Source organism: Eriocheir sinensis, chromosome 28 (assembly GCF_024679095.1).
Source record: "Eriocheir sinensis breed Jianghai 21 chromosome 28, ASM2467909v1, whole genome shotgun sequence".
In the NCBI taxonomy this organism is placed as follows: Eukaryota; Metazoa; Arthropoda; class Malacostraca; order Decapoda; family Varunidae; genus Eriocheir; species Eriocheir sinensis.
This window is the reverse complement of record NC_066536.1, coordinates 12,438,880-12,459,229: the sequence shown is the minus strand read 5'-3', so window position 1 is coordinate 12,459,229 and position 20,350 is coordinate 12,438,880. Positions and strand designations below refer to the sequence as shown.

Below are 20,350 nucleotides of genomic sequence, written 5' to 3'. Positions count from 1 at the left end.
CTATTCGTGTAGAAACGAAAAGCGAAATGGTGTAATGGCCTATAGTTTAATAATTTTACAATTTTACCACTGTGTATTTTTTCAGGTCCTCCAACGGTCATGTCGCCATTGTGATGGCCGTTTGTTATTTTTCCAAATGGATTGAGGCTCGCCCTTTAAAATCGAAGGAAGCTGAAGAAGTGGCTCGGGTCCTGTACGAGGACATTATTATCTGTCGTCATGGACGTGTTGCCATACAGATCAATGGCCAGGGCTGAGAGTTTGTGAACTCAGTCTCAGCACAACTCCACACGCTCACAGGAAGAACGCAAAGAATGACATCTGCTTATCATCCTCAAGTATTTATCATAATATTATAAAGATTATATTTGTTTGGTTGTGCTTATTCTTTCCTCTGTTTGAAAGCAATGCCACTATTTTGTCATTTTTTGATCTTGTTGAAACAATACCTATATATTTTTCCAACAAAAAAATACCGATTTGTTAATTTCAGGCCAATGGATTAGTCGAGCGCAGCAACCGAACTGTTCAAAATCTTCTCCTTCGAACTCTTGAGTTATCGACATGAAAACTGGGACAAATGTTTGCACGGCGTCTTATTTGCACTGAGGCAGGTAATATCAGGGTAAACCTGTGAGTTCTTGTCGAAACGTCTGTGTGTACTGTTATTAGTTTTTTAATTGCATTGTTTCTTTTTTTAGATCTACAGTCCAGGCCTCCACGAGGTTTTCACCATTCAAGATGTTATATGGCCGAGAACCTGTCCTTCCCATCGATGTGGACCACGAGTTCGCTGACTGCACCTCCGATCCTGACGATCCTGAATTTGAGGAGTCTGACTTCCATGCTACACTCTCAAAGCTCGAAATATTACAGGTATTTTTTTTTCATGCAAAAGGGAGTAGCTGTATACATATGCTATATATATTTTATATACAGGCTACACATGTATAGTATCTTTATCCATACATAATGTAATATTTATATATACTAATCGATAATAATATTATGTTACTACAAGAGTATTTTATCTTACAGGATTTTGTTTTCAAGAAAGCTGATGCCAACATTGAGCGAGCTCAGGAAAAACAGCAAGCTGATTTTGCAAAGAGGCGATACAAACAAAAGAATTTCATCGTGGGTGACAAGGTGTTGCGTTACAACCTCCGCAGAGCCGACAGAAAAGGAGGCAAGCAAACCGATCCATGGGATGGTCCCTACGAGGTAGCTCAAGTTTGCGAGAAGGGGCTAAACCGTCTCATTAAGTCATCCACGAAAGTCACCCTCAAGACGAAAGTGAACGGATGCAACCTGAAGCCCTTCTTCGAACGCACTCCAGAAGCTTTACCGCCGACTCCCTCAGTTACGTCATCTCCGCCATCTCCAAGTGTCCAAATAGTCGGGGTTCAGCAAGAGGAGATTACTTACAAGTTTTCTCCATTGACGGTTGCAACGCAGCGAGCAATCTGTAACAACTCTGGTGGACGTCTGGTATTCAAGATAATATCAGATCCATCCGGAAAAAAATAAGACCTTCAAGAACACCAACGAACCTCTTGCCGTTGAAGCAATGGAAAGTGACGGAAATTGTCTTTTCCGTGCATTGTCATATGCCATCACTGGAGAAGAGGACCAACACGACGTTGTCAGAAGCTTGATATGTGATTTCATTGCCAGCACTGAAAACATCAAAGTTGAGTCAATGCGTCAGAATAAAGTGTGGGGAACAACAACAGAGATGTCAGCAGCAGCCAACATGTTCCATGTGAATGTATGTGTGTGGGCAAAGTTCGGTTCTGTGCACACGTGGCATATACATAGGCCGAAATGCAGAGAAGTAGTAAACGAGTCAGTGTACCTCGACAATAAAGCAGGCAACCATTTTAATGTAGTTATTCGTGTGTAATGTGCACATGATCAGTGATTAGCTTTTGGATGGGAGACATTAATGTACTGTAGTATGATTACTGATTAGTTTTCGTATGGGAGTCAACCTCAATAAATCTTTTTCATCCAATAATGTGTCACTTCAACCTGATGGGGAGTCATATGAAATCAGTTTCAGTTGACTGGGGAGTGCTAACTAACTAGTTTCAATTGACTGGGGAGTGCTAACTAACTAGTTTCAAGAGACTCCGGGAGTCATGTCTAGGGGGAGTGTCCTGAAACATATACACCGGCGGGGTTTTTCGGTTTCCTCTTTAATTTATTTTGCCCTCTATCTGCCTCCTGTACTGTAAAAAAACGAAAGTACGTATAAATATTTTGCAGGAGCAGCGTCAGTGGGTTTTTCTGTTTCCTCTTTAATTTATTTTGCCCTTGAGCTGACTCCTGTGCTGTAAAAAAAGGAAAGTATGGATATTAACTTAAAATGTGGCTAATAGCAGTTCGATCTCTGGTAGTTATATAATTTTCTCATTAATTGGATCATCGAGCCAATTCGCTTTCTCTTCTTTGATACTGAGACGGAGAGTAGAGACACACAAAGATAATGTATGTAGTGACTGGAAGAGGCATGATTTATTGCTGTTTTCGTTCTATTTCGTTGGCAATCATTCGTATTTCTTTTTATTGGCGCTGCGACGCCGATCAACAGATTGTCCATCATCTTGTTGTTGTTCTCTTCAAGTTATTGCCCTGGCCTACCCATGCATTGTAGACATGACATTGTATAATAACATTTGTTAGCCCTGATGAACCCTACAACATACATGGCATTATAATTTTTATTTTTTACGTCTTGTCCTGTGGCGCCGGTAGACCTTCATAGTAGGGCCTGATGGTCGGCCCCAGCCCGTTGTGGCGCAGGCAAGTGTTTATAGTGGCGCCATCTTTACTTTTTAGCATTTTCCATTTTAGACCCCTAGTTGCATAATATAAATTGTTGGGTGTGTGTTAGAGGGTCATTCGACGCTGATCTAGCACAGTTTTTGTGTTATTAACACTTGTTATATTAACACAGTGTGAGGGGATCATAAGAAAAACAACTAGAAAAGTATGAATATTAGGCAGAAACGGGGTCTGTAACCGTTCACTTTCTCCCTCATTGATAAATACACACCTTAACAAGAACATGAGCACTGTGCATATCCGGCTAGCACATGACCCGTTACGATTTCTTCTGATATATCATGCATACAATACTGGAATCTAACGCAGGGGGAAGAGGTGAAAGGGGAGAACTGAGGTAGAAACAAGAAACGAAGTGTAGATCATTCATACAACACTGGTGATCTAACGCAGGGGGTAAGAAGCGCAGGGGAGAACTGAGGTAGATACAGGAAACGTAGTGTAGATCATTCATACAATACTGGTGATCTTCTAACCCAGGGGCAAGGGGTGAAAGGGAGAACTGAAGTAGAGAAGAAACGTACGTAGTGTAGATCATTCGTGCAATACTGGTGATCTAACGCAGGGGCAAGGGGTGAAGGGGAGAACTGAGGTAAACATTCGAACAATCAATAAACACAACTACATACTCCTACGGTCTTTCCTTCTCCCCCACCTGTACAACCTTCTCTACTGGCCCACTTCCTCTTCTTAGTTTGCCCTTGATAAAAAGAAAAGACAAGAAACGCATGTAATGTATGAGGCACGTGTCCCGCAGTCGTTCACGTTCTCTTTTATCGGTCAGCCCGGACTTGTCTTTCCCTTATCAAAAGAGAGAGAGAGAGAGAGAGAGAGGTTGCTACGGTAAATGGGAGGAGGGACGCAGGAAGAATGATCTGTTTGTGAAGTTCTAGGGGACTATTCGTGTTGGTGTGATTGTGCAAGTTAGTTAGTTAGTTAATGTGTGTGTGTGTGTGTGTGTGTGTGTGTGTGTGTGTGTGTGTGTGTGTGTGTGTGTGTGTGTGTGTGTGTGTACCTCTTTCTCTCGCTCTCTATCACTTTCTCAGGTCATAGACTTGAATACGGCACACCGCCACCACCACCGCTATCACCACTACCACCGCAAGTAATGGAAGAGGAAAGCCGACAAACTGGTTCTCTTCTGTCCCCCTGCCCCTCCCCTTCCCCCCCTGGACCACTTTCACTGCCAACCTGCCGAGTCACTGCACAGCCCCGGGAAGATACGTACCGTGAAGGGGAAGAACACACACACACACACACACACACACACACACACACACACACACACACACACACACACACACACACACACACATGGATAAATATGGACATGGCGGCAGGACAACACGCGAAAAGGAGAAACATAAATAGACAATAAAATAATAAGAATTAAAAAGAAAAAAAAGTAGAAGAAACAAAAATTAAAAAGGGAAACAAATAGAAGCATAAGTAAAAAAATGAAAAATAATAAGAAAGAAAAGAAGACGAAATAGAAGAAGATTGTTAACTAATAGGGAAATCAGAGTTGTGTTTTATGTGACTGATAAGAAGAATATTATGTGGGAGACAGATTTGTCCCTCCATCGTTGGGGTCCACATTCTCCCTTCCTTAATTAAAGTCAACAGGGAAGGTATATAAAAGGTATTCATTGGGACAGCGAATCAGAGTTGAGTGTGTGTCAAGATAATATTGATTGGAAGTCTCTCTATTGCTCTTCTTTATTTCTTATTATTTTTGTTCTTCTTCTTGCTCCTCTTCCTCGTTGTCATGTTCGTCTTCATCTTTTTTACTTATTTTCTCCTCTTGTTGTTCCTGTTTTCTTGTTCTTCTTGTTCTTGTTTTTGTTGTTGTTGCTGTTGTTGTTCTTCCTCTTTTTGTTCTTGTTCTTGTTTTTATTCTTGTTTTTGTTTTTCTTTTTCTTCTTTTTCTTCTACTATTACTTCTTCGGCTACTTTTTCTTCTATTTTGTTTCCATCTACGCTGCCTGAGGTCCACCTCTCCACCGTAGTGCATACTCTCTTTCTCTCCCTCAATCTTCCTCCTCCAACAGCTCTTAATTAATCTCCTTCACTAGATTAAATTAAGTAGGGCAACATTTCACGCTCTATTGTTTATGCCTCGGGTCTTCCTTCATCCGAGACCACAGGAAACGCATTCAAAGGCATTCACTGAGTCGTGGGTGAGCGGCTGAAAGATTGAAATGATATGAGGTGATGCAGAGGCTGTAAAGTGATGGGGTGATCGATCGGGTTCACTCTGTTTGCCTTCCTTTCTCCTCCGCACGGGCACATGGGAGGGAAGGGAAGTGAAATGAAAGGGAGGGAGAGAGAAGGGGAGAGAGGGAGAGATAAGGAGAGAGGTATGAAAAATTGAAAGGGAAAAGGGAAAGGGGAGAAAGCAAATGAAGTGAAAGAGAGAGAGAGAGAGAGAGGAGGGGACGATTACAGCTTCTTACGTGGTTGTCATCCTTGTTTGTGTGTGCGTGTGTGTGTGTGTGTGTGTGTGTGCATGGGTTAACACTTGTCATCTGAAGGAGTCGTTGCCTAAGCATATCTTCGGCCGTTCCCTCCTTGTCTGGCGAACTGAAGGGGAGATTAAAGATGTGGATGTAATGGTTTGTTCTCTCTCTCTCTCTCTCTCTCTCTCTCTCTCTCTCTCTCTCTCTCTCTCTCTCTCTCTCTCTCTCTCTCTCTCTCTCTCTCTCTCTCTCTCTCTCTCTCTCTCTCTCTCTCTCTCTCTCTCTCTCTCTCTCTCATTCAATCGTTTATATACACCAATAGTCTGATATTTCCTTAGTTGTTTTCATATGCATCAGCTCGCTATCGGAAGCATTCACTCACCTTTCCTTCGCCCACTTACTCACTCACTCGGTCACTCATTCCCTCGATCAATGCAATCACACCCTTTCTCTCTCAATCGAATGCTTTCTCTACTATCGTTGCCCTTCTGAGAGTCGTTCACTGATGCACTCGCTGACTTACCCACTCACTCACTCACTCACTCACTCACTTTCTTCCTTGCATCATACACACGTAATAAGCTGGGCAGTCAATTAATCATTCATTCATTCAGTCAGTCAGTCAGTCAGTCAGTCAGTTAGTCAGTCAGTCAGTCAGTCAGTCAGTCAGTCACTCACTCACTCATTGGAAAACGGAATAAGCTTGGTGAGAAAAATTCAAACAAAGAAATGAGGAAGCGATAAATATAATGAGTGAAAGTGATTTAGTTAGATTGTGAACGTGATAGTGCGTATGTACGATTAAAAAAAAGGTGAGGATGAGTTGACTTATAGCGACTGTGATAGAACGCTGAAGAAGAAGATGAGGGCGAAAAAAAAAGGTCAAAGGTGAGAAAGAAAGAAAACAAATAAAGTAATACGTAAAATAAAAGATAATAAACGTGGGGGCCATAAATGCATAGAAAGGAGGAGGAAACAGATGTCACAGTGGATAAGAAACTTTAAAGAAGAAAAAAATAACAAGAATATGCAGGCCCGTAAACATAAAAAAGAAACCAGCGTGGAAAAAGCGAAAGTAAAATAAAGTAAAGGAAGATTGGAGAGTATGAGAAAAAAAAATAAGTATAAAAAAACATTAAGAGGAAGAGATTGCGGTGGAAGTTATAAAAGATTGGAGAATAAAAGAAAGCTGGAAATGTATATAGAAACAGATAGAGATATAGAGGACGTGAACGGTATGAAGTAAAGAGTTGGGGAAGATAAGAAATAAAGAAACACAGAGAAACAGATACACAAATAAATAAAAAGAAGAGGATAAGAAGAGTAATACGAGACTGATGAAGCGGATTGGAGAAGATAGAAAAGAGATTGAAAAGAAAGATATAAATTAGAGGGCTGGAGAAGAAAAAGAAGGAAGTATATAGAACCAGATACGCAAATAAATACAAAGAAGAATATGAAGAAGAGTAACACAAGAATGATAAAGTGGATTGAAAATATAAGAAAGGTAGAAACACACATAGTAACAGATACACGATGTGAAAGTAAGTAAAAGGATAATAGAGATGATAAAAAGAGATATAAACACACAGCGACACACAGACATACGAACACACAGAGGATGATCAAGAGAGTACCACAAGATTGATAAGGTGTGTGTCCGCATATAGAAGGCGCCAATAGCAAACACTGGAGGATGAAAAGCAGGAAATAGGCGAGTCAACAGCTGTAGTGAGAGGTGCGTGCGTATGTATGTATGTGTGTGTGTGTGTGTGTGTGTGTGTGTGTGTGTGTGTGTGTGTGTGTGTGTGTATGGACGGCAAACAAGGGGCACTGTGCTACGTTGGCCTAAGTGGGTCATGGAATCATCTGTGCGTGAAATCGAGACAAGCAGATGCATATGATTTACTCGTCTTGTTGTCTCTCTTTCAATATTTCTCTCTTTAATATTCCAACACAGGCACATTTGCGGACAATAATATTAATCCATCTTGCCGTAAACTCTGTGGCTCGGGGTAGGAGGAGAAGGAATGAGGGAGGGAGGAATGAACTTGCATGAGGAGAGTGGGGCGAGGAAGGAAAGAACTTGCATGAGGAGAGTGGGGCGAGGAAGGAAAGAACTTGCATGAGGAGAGTGGGGCGAGGAAGGAAAGAACTTGCATGAGGAGAGTGGGGCGAGGAAGGAAAGAACTTGCATGAGGAGAGTGGGGCGAGGAAGGAAAGAACTTGCATGAGGAGAGTGGGGCGAGGAAGGAAAGAACTTGCATGAGGAGAGTGGGGCGAGGAAGGAAAGAACTTGCATGAGGAGAGTGAAAAGAGTGAGGAATGATTTTACAAGAGGAGTGTGGGGAGAATGAGGGATGAACTTGAATGAAGAGAGTGAAGAGGAGTGAGGAATGAACTTGCATTTTTTATTTTACAGCTAAAGAGACAGCTCAAGGGCAACAAAAAAAAGGTATAAAAAAAAAAGCCCGCTCATCGCTGTTCCTACATAGACAAAAGTTATGAGCGGCCAAAAGAGAGGTCAATTTCGGGAGGAGAGTAACTAACCATTAGGAGAGATTCTAATGAATTAAGGAGAGTTTAAAGTTAAGGATGTTGGTATTCCTCTCCTCAACTGTTCAGGCACGTTTTAATAAAGGGGAGAGCAAGGCTGACTAAGGTATCTAGATGTTCCAGAAGAGTGTAGAGTAGAAAGAACAGGCGCCGAAGAACTATAGTATGTACACGCTAGGTACTTTTTTTTTTAAGGTTCGCACAATATTTCTCTCTTCGACAAAGCTTTCTACATATTTTAAGGGAATGGGAGTGCGGTAAGAGCATTTTAAGGGGATTCATTAGCATTTCTCTCTTCGACAAAGGTTCCTACATAATTTTAGGGAATGGGAGTGCGGTAAGAGCATTTTAAGGGGATTCATAAGCATTTCTCTCTTCGACAAAGGTTCCTACATAATTTTAAGGGAATGGGAGTGCGATAAGAGCATTTTAAGGGGATTCATAAGCATTTCTCTCTTCGACAAAGGTTTCTACATAATTTTAGGGAATAGGAGTGTAGAAAGAAAATGTTCAAGGGGAGGCATTGGCATTACTCTTTTCAACAAATTTTTCGTGCATGTTTTAGAAGGATAGGAGTGCAGGGGGATAATAAATGAAAGACCTAGTATATACACACAACAGTTTATTCTTTTTACATGCGAAAACAAACGATTAAGCTTCTTTATTAACAACACAAGGAAGACACACGGTAACAAACAGCCCACGAAAATAAACAAACATGAGGAGGAGAAGGAGGAGGAGGAGGGAGAAGGCGAAACAGAAAAGACAGACCGCTGCATGATCTAATGACGAATGTGTCTGTATTTGTGTGTGTGTTTGTATGTGTGTGTTTTTTTTTGGGGGGGCGGTCAGTGTCATCCTCCTTACCCTCTTTTCCCTGCTGCAGTTTTCCCTTCTTCAGTAGTAACAAGGATTAGGTTAGGTCGTGCCGCTCACTCCATTTCTGCAGCCTCCTCTTAAGCATATCCTTCTGTAGTAGTCGTGGGGGTTAATAGGCGTCGTCCCTCTGGCCCTCCCTCCTATCTTCAGCCTCTCCTTCACCGTCTCCCGCTGCAGCCTCCCCCTTCACCGCCTCCCTCAGTAGTAGTCGTAAGAATCCTTGGGGCAGACGGTCTTGTACTTCTTCTCCGTGCTGGTGACCGTCACGTACTGGGGCAGGAACACGGACTCGTACTTGGTCTTGTACTCCAGCTCATTGGTGGTCACGTACTGGGGGACTACGACGGGGCTGTAGACGGTCTCCACCTCCGTCTCCGTGTGGTACTGCGTCTTCTGTTCGTAGGTGGTGATGTAGGAGGGGATGATCTCGGTGCTGGTGATGTACTGCGGGACGAATTCGGTCTTATGTTCGGTCTGGTACTTGGGCACGTAATGGATGTTGTCCTTGTAGATCTCCTTGGTGACGTACTGCGGGACGTACTCCGTGGTGTGGTGCGTCATGAAGTGCGTCTTATACACCGTGTGGTAGACTGTGCTGTAAATCACGTTCTCGTCGTACTGGGTGTGGTGGTACGGGACCTGTATATGATTGAGGGGGGTGTTAATGCGGGTCAGGTCAGGTCAGGCAGTATACAGGAGTTAGCTTCGAAAAGTGCGATGGTTTGGACATGGGGATCAGTAATTTTTTTTCACTATATCAATAATCGTAGTGTATATTGTAGTGGTAGGGTGTCTGGGGGGGGTTGAGGTGGGTTAGGTAAGGTCAAGCTGTATTCAGGAGTTAGCTAAAAAAGAAAAGCTAGATGTAAACAAAGCCAGAGGTGATGACCTTTCGCCACCGTGTTCCTGTCAGCGATAGTCCTCACAACACCACGGAGAGAAAGGATCGTGTCGCCTCACCTTGTTGTAGACGGTGTGGTAGATGGGGACGATCTTCGGATAGCAGTTACCACCGCCCTTTTTGCCAGGCTCGGCGGTCACTACCCCCACCAGAAACGCCACCAGCACCGCCACACGCACGCCGGAGGACATCTGGGTTTTGGGAGGAAGATAGAAAATATGTAGTTCGAGTCCGTTTTGTCGTTGTTGATGCAGTGTGAGGCTGGGAAAAGAGGCTGAAACGAGTACATCTTGGGGAGAGGAAGATAGATTATGTGAAATTCGAATAGTTGCCTTTCATTATATATTATCAGACAAGGAAAAAGCATTATCGAGGACAATTAGAGAGTGGGACGAAGACAGAAGATGTGAATTCGAAGTCGTTACCATCGAAGACTTGTAATATGACTAGAAAACGCAGCCGATGGTGTTGGCGGAAGGCAGAACATATTGAGTATAAATAATTGCCGTTGACAGTGTACCATGCGACAAGAAAACGCGAATATCTGAGGAAAGGGAGGAGGAAACTTGAGATAAAAGATTAGATTGAAGAGTTCTGGATCGTTGGCGTTCATTGGGTATTATAAGACTTCAACACGGAGCAGAAACGAGGACATTTGGAAAGAAAGAGAAAGTTGCAACAGAAGATAATGAGTTCTGAATTGATACCGTTGAGTGCGTTTTATGAGACCTAGTAGATTTTGGCCATGTGTACACACCTCGAAACTGCAAGGGTGGGACGGCATGCACATAAAAAGAGGGCTTGACAAGTGTTGCTTTACGCGCGGTCCACTTTCCTTCCCCCTCCACCAATGACTAGTTTCCGTCACAGCGCTGATCGCCTCTCCCTTGCAGCAGCGTGAAGGAAGGTGTGGTTCAGAGGGGGAACTGCGCTAGATTCACACGTCCTGCTTCCGTTTTCCTTTCCCTTCCCGTCGTTTCCCCACCTCTCCTTACGAGTCATATATTCAAAACGGAAATTCTTAAATGACACCATAATGTTTGGCTTCATTTTTAAAGCTACACATGGCATAACTTCCGCTTGTAATAAGTCAACACCTGCTATGCCATTTTCTTTTAGTCGGTAGCAACAGAGAAAACGTGAGTCCAAGAAGGGGAATCTAGAGTAAAAGTGACTGAACGTTGGAATATTGACCGTGACTCAGCGATGTTTCCGCTACGTGATTGCAGGGAGGGACTCGTGGGAAAGAGGAGGAGGAGGAGGAGGAGGAAAGAAAGAAAGAAAGAAAGAAAGAAAGAAAGAAAGAAAGAATAATAATAATAACAATAATAATAATAATAATAATGATAATGATAAGAAGAAGAAGAAAAGAGAAAGAAAAAAAGCACAAAAGAAGAAGGAAAGAGAAAAGAGAAAACAAGAGGAAAACCATCAACCGTCATATTAATCCCCTCCAAATGAAAACTATAATAACGAATTTCCTATAATAGCCTACAGAGACGATTGCGATGTGTGTGTGGTGGGAAGACGGGGGGGGGGGGGAGTACAAGAGAATCATAAATACGTTAATGATAAATGATAGACATGGGGAAGAAGGAAGAGGTGTGACATAAAGGACCCAATACAGGCTTTGCCATTCTCCCACCCTGAGTAAGGAGCCGAGATATTGCTTCATCGAAAAAAAAAAAAAAAAGAAGCGTCGGTCAAGGCTGAAAGGGAGACGGTCACGAGTAGGAGAATTTGAGATTTAGTGAACTGATTAGATTCAGAGGAGCGTATGAAGCAAATCCTTGGCATGGCTGCTGCTGGGACTGAAGACGGATGGGTGGGATGAAATAAGCGGACCGGAGAGAAATGGGTGGAAGGGAATAGGTGGACCGGAGACTGGAGGGTGGAAGGGAATAGGTGGACCGAAGACTGGAGGGTGGAAGGGAATAGGTGGACCGGAGACTGGAGGGTGGAAGGGAATAGGTGGACCGGAGACTGGAGGGTGGAAGGGAATAGGTGGACCGGAGACTGGAGGGTGGAAGGGAATAGGTGGACCGGAGACTGGAGGGTGGAAGGGAATAGGTGGACCGGAGACTGGAGGGTGGAAGGGAATAGGTGGACCGGAGACTGGAGGGTGGAAGGGAATAGGTGGACCGGAGACTGGAGGGTGGAAGGGAATAGGTGGACCGGAGACTGGAAGGTGGAAGGGAATAGGTGGACCGGAGACTGGAGGGTGGAAGGGAATAGGTGGACCCGAGACTGGAGGATGGAAGGGAATAGGTGGACCCGAGACTGGAGGATGGAAGGGAATAGGTGGACCGGAGACTGGAGGATGGAAGGGAATAGGTGGACCGGAGACTGGAGGGTGGAAGGGAATAGGTGGACCGGAGACTGGAAGGTGGAAGGGAATAGGTGGACCGGAGACTGGAGGGTGGAAGGGAATAGATGGATCGGAGACTGGAAGGTGGAAGGGAATAGGTGGACCGGAGACTGGAGGATGGATGGGCATAGGTGGACCGGAGACTGGAGGGTGGAAGGGAATAGACTGGAGGATGGATGGGCATAGGTGGACCGGAGACTGGAAGGTGGAAAGGAACAGGTGGATCGGAGACAAAAGGAAGAAGAGGAAAGAAAAAGTAAACTGAAGATAATGGGAAGGAAAGGAAGGGAAAAGGTGAGGCGCCCATCGAACCCATGAAATCTAGGGGTCATGGGAAGGAAGGGTGTGAGCGAGGATCTTCCCCTCAGCTGCGATAATTCCACCAATCAGCAGTCACAAGTGTTACCTCGATGTGTGTGTCTTGAGCGTCCAGGCAGGTCTGTGGTGGCGCCCCCCGCGAACCGCCATTTATAGGGCCGTCACATCTCTGCGTTTCCCCGTCTCCCCCCTGGCACGCCTCTCACCCAAGCCACTCCTCCTCGCGCCCCGGCACACAACCCGCTGGTCATGATGGAGAGGCGCTGTGTGGGGAGCCGTGACGCGGGGCAGGCGGAGGTCCCGGCTGACCCGCCCTCACCCACTGGGACTGTAAGGGAAGAGATGCGTGTAACGATGTAGCGTCTTTCAAGAGATCAGAGTCAAGACACCTTCCGAACCCAAAATGATTAATATTTGAGCATCTTCCTCTGTCCGCTTTTCGTGAGAACAGCTTCCTTTTTTATGCAATATCCTTTTGCTCCCAGCCCTCCTACGATAGAGGGAAAAAATGCACCCAGCAGCCTCAGCACACCCATACCCACACCCATGTCAGCTCCATTCACCATTCTCGCCACGCCCACACCTACGCCTGTGTCACTGAAAACCGTGAAGGCAAACCATGCTAGCTTAACATCAAGTTATAGAATCAGAGGTTATAGCAATACTTGTATTAGTGATCGAGTATCTCCGCGTTTACCTAATCAGTGCACGCAAGAGCTTTACCACTTGCCTGTTGAGGTCACGCAGCGACGCTAGAACAACAAACTACTTTTTACCGCCACTCGTGTAATTATTTTTTCTTAAAATTAGTTCAGCCAAGACTTATATCAAAAGCGTTCTGGGTGCAGTAAAAAGCATAATAACTGGTTACTTTTTCTGGTCTGCTTTTTGTACTGCCTTCGCGTGCGTGTCGGCGTGCACGCCAACGTTTTTCAGCTCTTCATTGAAGGTTCTGCACACCAAGGCGGAGGCGCCCCGCACGGGCTTGACAGTTCATGCAGGTGGAGCCAGTCGGCCGCGGCACGCCCTTACAGCTAGGCAATATCAGGCCGTAACCATTGACGACAATACAAACCCTCCAGTAATTTTTCCAATGTGTTCATGAAGTATATCCAATAATGCACGTCCATTTATTCTACCCCCACGGTGCAAACCCCCCCCCCCCCCCCCTTTTGCTGCAGCACGTGTGTTTACATTTCCGGCGCCACGCCACACACCACCCACGCCTGCCCGGCCACACCTGAGAGAGCGCGGCACCCACCCCAGCGGATCGTATTATACGTGAAAGCGAAAGCTGTCATATTGATATCGAACAACTAAAAGTGTGATTCTGAAAGTTGACTTGACTTTTGAAGACGATGTGACAGGCGAGGCGATGCCGAGTGTCAGCGAAGGAACCACAGCGTGAATAAAGAGGAAGTAATACAAGAGTGTGACCAGCGGCATGTTTCTATATACCAAATTGTCTGTTTAGTTTCAGTTATGTCCTGTTGGGTGGTTGTCCTTCACTGTAGGGGACCAGTCGGGCCTATCTTACTGCTAACGGAAAAGAGCATTTCATTCAGTTTGCTTTGTGTCCTCGCGTTTGTTGTCCCTCGCTCTGCAGGACACACCAGGCATCACCAGTCTTCTCTTCATCACTTTAATACTCAAGATCACCATACATATTCTCCTGCTGGGTGTCCCTCTCTATAGAGCACATCAGCCACTAATACACCCTCCCTTATCATTCCGAGATAGTAAATCCTCAAAAACCGCCACCCGACCAGGACAGCGGGATAGAGGTTGACTAATGCACCTCGAGGGAGCTCCACACTTTAAGACGTGCCCGATCGTGACGCCTCTACCGCTGTGTCACGGGCTCAGGTGCCGTACCTTACGCGCCTCGGCTCAGCGTGCCCATGGGCTTGGGGGAAGGCCAGGCTTGCGTCGCGGTGATTAGCTTTTCTGAACGCTCGAAGTCGCACTCAACTGAAGAGTTTGCCACGCCGAACTGTTGACTCTAAAATTTAAAATTCACGTCTGCAGAGTGAAGTGAAAGCAGCGTTGGAATGTGTGCAGTATTCCACTCCAGTTTTTCCTCTTCATGTGCTGTAGGAATATGTTTGACCATTTACTGATTCATGTTATAGAGACGCTTTAGCACGGCATGCCCTCTGTCAGGATGGTGCCCGCCGGGGGATGGTTCGTGGTCGTCGGAAGGGAATGTGTCTCGTGCAGTACCTACTATAATTCTTTTCTTTATTAGTTTTATCTAAGTTTGTTTTAATGTTTGCTTGGCGGTTCTGTCTGGGCGTTGTGCGAGGCATGCGGTGGCTTCGATGCGGTGAGTGGGTGAGCCTTGTGTGTGCCCTGTCTGCTGCCCGCTGTCGGTGTGTCGTGAGGCGCCGCGACAGACAGGCACCCAGGCAAACAGGCAGGCGGGCGCGCAGGACACTCCCGTCGTCACCTACTTCGAACCCCTTGAGCGTCTTCTCTTCTCGCCGTCCTTGGTTTGAGTAAAATGGAGGACCGAATGAACTGTGATAGCTTTTAGTCTTTCTCCATTTTCTCTCTTTTTTTCCTGGGGTTTTCTTATTGTATGTATATTTTTCAATTTTTCTTTTAGTTTTCAGTTTATTTTCTTGGAAGCTTGCGTTTGTTTGTTCTTTTGCGGCTTATCTTTTGTGTGACTTTTCGCTATCGTCCTCTTCCTCTACGTCATCATTCTCCATCACTCCTCTTTTTTCTCCTCCTCCGTTTTTTTCCTCCTATCTTTTTTTCCGCCCCCTAATCCTCTTTTTCCAACCCCCCCTCCTCCTCTTCGTCGTACTCGTCCTCCTCCTCCTCTTCCTTCTCTTTTCCTTTCCCTCCTTTCTCTCCCTTTTTCTTTCTCTCCTTCATTTCTTTCCTCTTTCTTTTGCACCCGCAAAACAAAAACATCAACAAAAAGAACTTTTTCGCAGTCTTTTGTTACCTAAATCTCTTTTCACCGTCAGTTTTAATTATTAGTTCTTCATTTTAAAGAACACACGAAACGTAGTCATTTTTTTCATCCCAATAACGCACAGTCACTGGTCATAGAAAGTTAATTTTCACCTGCTTAGTGGAGCTTTCCATTCCGTCTAAAGAAAAACATGCCTGACAATACACTTTTGACCCAAGTTTTTCATGATGGCTTTCCTGCATGAGAGGCTGAGAAGTCCATGAGCTGCGCCTCCGTGTTGGGAGGGACAGACGGGGTCAAGAGATGTGTATAGAGTTGACTAGACACTTTTACTACTGCAGTTTATTTTCCTTTTACGATTTGCCTTCCGCGACGGAGACTGACCTTTACGAGCGGCCCCTTCGTGCTGGGAAAGACGAACAGCCTGAAAAGAATGGGCTGAACTTTCTCGCAGTCCCCTTATATCTGTGTGTATCCCGTCTTTTGGGCACCTACTTAACAATAACTATGGAGGATGAATGCGGTGGAAAATGATACTGGCCACTTTACTCCATATCCCTCCTGCCTTGCTCATGAAGAGACGCTACTTATCTATTGCCTACGCTGGTGAGAGTGATGGACAACCCCTTTACCTTGTCCTCGTGCAGCAGCCAGCGTGGTGGGGGAGGCTGCAGCGTCAGGTGTCGCTCCCACGCTCTGTCGCCCCCCTGACCAGCCCCGACAGGCCAGCGTGACCGTGTTTGGCAAACTTTTTCTTCATCGAGGAAGCCTTCCCTCTCACACCATGAAATGCAGTATCGTGCCTTGCGTTCAAGCAGAAAGGAAAGGGAGAGGAAAAGAGAGAGTAAGCTCCATTTTACAAACACAGATGAAAACTTAACACGTAATCTCTAAAAATATGCACTGAAATATCGTGGCAAACAGAGTCGAAAGGCGAGTCACACCCGGGTGACCAGCAGCGGCGGCGGCGGCGCGGGGTGGCGGGGCAGCTGCCGGGCGCCATTCGGTATAAAGGCCGGAGACTGGCAACGCACCGCCACAGACCTCCCGAGACCCGCTCACGAAGCATCGCTCAAGGTAACGCCGTCCGCCTGCTTGCCCGGGAGAAACATGATGTACTCTGCTCTTTATGGGTCACTGAAGGGTCATGTAGGAGTAGATAAATAGGATAGCATCAGGAAGGATAACTCAATAATGAGAGAAGAGAAAGGAAAGGAAGCAGTAAGGCTCTTGACATCTCACACTTTTGGGGATATGTAGCTACTCTTCAAGTGCAAACTAATTCACCTTGAGGTAATTACGTGCATCCTTGTGAGTTGTCACCGCTAAGATAGACACCTCATTAGTTAAAAGGGACGAAATGGCTGTCCTTTGCAAGCCATTTTATAGAACTCGAGAAGCTAACGTTAAGCCTCGGTCTGTGTGTTGTCGCCGCAAGATGGTGTCCCGCGGCGTGATTGTGGCGGCGGCGGCGCTGATGGTGTGCGTGGTGGCGCCCGTCACCGCCGAGCCGGGCTTCTTCAAAGGGGGATGCCGCCCGAAGGTCCAACACGTCCCGCACTACACGACGCTCTACCAGAAGGTCAGTCCCTCCTTCAGGTCAGTCCCTCCCTTTGTAAGGTCTGTCCCCATACGTAAGATCAGTTCCCTCCTTCAGTTCAATGCCCATCTTCAGGTCAATCTCTCCTTAAGGTCACTCCCTCCAGGTCAGTTTCCTCTTTTGGGCCAATTCTGTCCTTCAGGTCAGTCCCTCCAAAAGATTCATCTCTCCCTTCATTAATGGTCCAAAAGCGTATTTTCCACAAAGATCTACTGGTGAAGTTGTAATAGCTTCCTTTTTCTTGAGGGTGAACGTTTTATAGCAAAGCCCCTAAAGGAACATTCCCAAACCTACTAGCATAAATTGAGCGTCGTTGTTGTTAGTGTTACTGGAACGGTCTATTATCTTTTTATACTCGTTCTTGAGGGTCGGGGTCGGGTGCGTATTTTCCACAAAGATCTACTGGTGAAGTTGTAATAGTTTCCTTTTTCTTGAGGGTGAACGTTTTATAGCAAAGCCTAAAGGAACATTCCCTAACCTACCGGGATAAACTGAGCGTTGTTGTTGTTAGTGTTACTGGAACGGTCTATTATCTTTCTATACTCGTTCTTGAGGGTCGGGCAAAACCTAAGTGTAGAACATCGTGCATCAAAATCATGGTCAGGGTGTCTTCGTGTGTCTAACTAACCCACTGCGTCCCAGGTGCCGGTCGTCCACAACGTCTACCGGGAGAAGATTGTCCCCGCGCCTATCTACCAGACCGAGTACAAGACCGTCTACCACACACAGTACCACACCCAGATCGTGCCCAAGTACGTCACCAGCACCCTCTACAACACTAGGGTCGAATACGTACCGGAGTACACCACGCAGTACCACACGGAGTACCAGCCCAAGTACGTCACCTCCACCCAGTACGAGCCCAAGTACATCGCCAAGACCCAGTACGAGACCAAGTACCACACGAAAACCAAGTACAAGACGGTCTTCACCACGCAGTACCACCCCCAGTACGTGACGAAGAAGGACGTGCGCTTCGAGACCCAGTACAACACCCAGTACGTGCCCCAGTACCACACGGTCACCACGACGGACTACACGTACAAGACGGCGTGTCCTGAGTCCTCTTACAGCGGTTACTGAGGACGATGAGCTGAGTTTCTTGAGGTGGCTACTGTTCCTCGCCTTGTAACAAACCTTCTTCGCTACCTCTCACATGTCATTATCTCTTTCAGTTGTTTTCTTTAGTTTCTCATACTTGAAACGCCGTGCTCTGGGTCATCCTACAGCAGCTACAGATGACGAGGACTGAGCTGAGTTGAGTGTCCTAGGGTGGTCATTGCTCCTCCTTTGTCACCTCTCCCTCGGTCATCATCTTTTTTCGTTTTTATCTTCCTTTCTCACACAAAGACTGATCATCCCCACAAAACGGCGTACTTGGTCATCTTACATTAACTACTGACGACGATGACCCCGTACTGAGTGTCCTGGTGTGGTTACTGTCCCTCGGCGCCCTTGATAACCCCCTCTCGTCCTCCTTCTCTTCTCGTCCTCCTTCTACAAGAGAGCAAGCATATCCTGAGTCATCTTTCATCAACTACTGAAGACGATGACTATGAATTGAGTCTCTTGAGATGGTCGCTCCTCGTGTCTCCTCCTCCGCCTCCACCCCCGTCATCCTCCTCCCCCTGGTCATCATCTCTTGTCCGTTACTGTTCTCGTCCGTAGTTTTGTTAATGAATGTTGTTATGATATGAATACTGACGATGACTATGAGGAAAGTGTCTTTATTGAGGTAACTACAGTCCCTCTTCATCCGTGTAAAATTATTCTCCTCTTCTTCCTCCTTCCCTTCCATGATAGTTTACTCCAGTTGTTGTTTCCTCGTTTTTATTTGTAGGTAATAATGAAAGTTGTTTACACTCTTCGCCCGTTTACTAATCCTTCTCTTCTTCTTCTTTCTCCTCCTCTTCATTCTCTTCCTCTTCCTTCTCCTCCCCTTTCATGAGTATTTCCTTCCGTTGTTATTTTTCCGCTTCTCTTTGTGATCATGAAAGTTGTTTCTCTTCCTCGTATAAAAATTCCTCCTTTTTCTCTTTTTTCCTTATCTTTCTTTCTTCTCTTCTTCCTTTTCCTCTTTCATGATTATTTTCTTCCGTTGTTATTTTTCCGCTTCTCTTTGTGATCATGAAAGTTGTTCCTCTTCCTCATAGAAAAAATTATCCTCCTTTTACTCTTTTCTCCTTTTCTCTCTTCTCTTCTTCTTCCTTTTCCTCTTCCATGATCATTTCCTTCCGTCCTTATTTTTCCGTTTCTGTTTGCAGTGATGAAAGTTGTTCCTCTTCGCCGGTAAAAAGAAAAAAATCCTTCTCCTCCTCCTCCTCCTCCTCTTCCTTCTCATCTTCCTTCTCCCGTTCCATTCTCATTTCCTTTCACTGTTATTTTTCCGTTTCTGTTTGTGATAATGAAAGCTATTCCTCTTCCCCCGTACACTAATCCTTCTCTTCCTCTTCCTTCTCGTCGTCTTCCTTCTCATATCTTTCCTTCTCCTTCTCTTCCTTCTCCCTTTCCATTCCCTTTTCCTTTCACTGTTATTTTTTCCGTGTCTGTATCCGATAATAAAAGTTGTGACAATACTCTGGACTGACACCTGACTTTGTGTTCCCTGTTCTGACCACCCGGCTGACAGTGACTTGGCGGAAGGAGTGTTGATTTAAGGGTGAAAAAAACAAAACAAAAAACAAAAAAAAAACATCGGACCATCTTGTTATTATTATTTTATTTCACTGTTTTGTTCGTCCTTTATTTCCTCCTATCTTGTGTACAGTAATTGTTTTGTTTTTTTATACGTTCTCGTGAGTATTCGTGTTTTCTTTTACCTTGCAATGAAACAAAGAAATAAACAAATCAAAATGGTGTATCAGGTTAATATTAAGTAACGGGTTCAGTAAGTTACATGTTAAGTATTAAGGTGGTCAATTGAGGTCACTTAAGGTGAATTTCGACTGCCACCTTCCACACTTTCACTGGGCAATGAGAAAACACTTTAATACTTAACTTTCACTCTCTCTCTCTCTCTCTCTCTCTCTCTCTCTCTCTCTCTCTCTCTCTCTCTCTCTCTCTCTCTCTCTCTCTCTCTTTCTCTCTCTTTTAGGGGAGTGGGGAGGAGGGTTGGGATGAGAGAGAGAGAGAGAGAGAGAGAGAGAGAGAGAGAGAGAGAGAGAGAGAGAGAGAGAGAGAGAGAGAGAGAATGTGTAGGAGGTCGTATGTGTTTCAACGACTTAAAATCTTGCTGGGTTTTCTGTTTACGTCAATGCTCAAATCCACTTATAACTCCATGTAATTGTTCGTGCATTTCCTGGGGAGCAGAACATATGTGTAGATTGATAAGGCTTTTAACTATACGCAGAAATAAATACAGAACAAGAGAAAATACAGAACACAAGATAAAATAACCACCACTAAACAGGAAGCACAGAAGAAACCCACCAAGAACAACATAGCAAGAGTCGTAGACCGTATAGTAAAGACTTGTCCCATCCGCTTTAGACCT

At 45.2% G+C, this 20,350-nt stretch overlaps 2 protein-coding genes and 1 long non-coding RNA gene across 6 annotated transcripts; 2 read left to right on the top strand and 1 right to left on the bottom strand.

The window, feature by feature from the left end:
- Positions 1–8,474: 8,474 nt before the first annotated feature.
- LOC127004542 (uncharacterized) lies at positions 8,475–12,749 on the bottom strand. Its single transcript, XM_050872374.1, has 3 exons — positions 12,420–12,749; positions 9,705–9,836; positions 8,475–9,383 (listed from the first exon to the last, which is right to left on the bottom strand). Exons 2-3 carry the CDS (start codon positions 9,834–9,836, stop codon positions 8,943–8,945), a joined length of 573 nt encoding a protein of 190 aa, XP_050728331.1. The 5' UTR covers positions 12,420–12,749; the 3' UTR covers positions 8,475–8,942.
- LOC127004543 (uncharacterized) lies at positions 11,111–12,091 on the top strand. Of its 3 annotated transcripts, none has more exons than XR_007757878.1 (3): positions 11,111–11,550; positions 11,584–11,814; positions 12,046–12,091. It is a non-coding gene; the product is annotated as an uncharacterized LOC127004543 (long non-coding RNA). The 3 variants fall into 3 exon arrangements; XR_007757877.1 differs by having other exon boundaries at positions 11,980–12,049; XR_007757879.1 differs by lacking the exon at positions 12,046–12,091 and adding an exon at positions 11,848–11,880.
- Positions 12,750–15,603: 2,854 nt separating the features above from the next.
- On the top strand, positions 15,604–19,656 carry LOC127004541 (adhesive plaque matrix protein-like). Of its 2 annotated transcripts, XM_050872373.1 has the most exons (3): positions 15,604–16,334; positions 16,696–16,839; positions 17,500–19,656. In XM_050872373.1, the coding sequence occupies exons 2-3, from the start codon at positions 16,696–16,698 to the stop codon at positions 17,938–17,940; spliced, it is 585 nt and encodes a 194-aa protein (XP_050728330.1). In that variant the 5' UTR covers positions 15,604–16,334; the 3' UTR covers positions 17,941–19,656. The 2 variants fall into 2 exon arrangements, with proteins under 2 accessions (XP_050728330.1, XP_050728329.1); XM_050872372.1 differs by lacking the exon at positions 15,604–16,334 and having other exon boundaries at positions 16,347–16,839.
- The last annotated feature ends 694 nt before the right edge of the window (positions 19,657–20,350 follow it).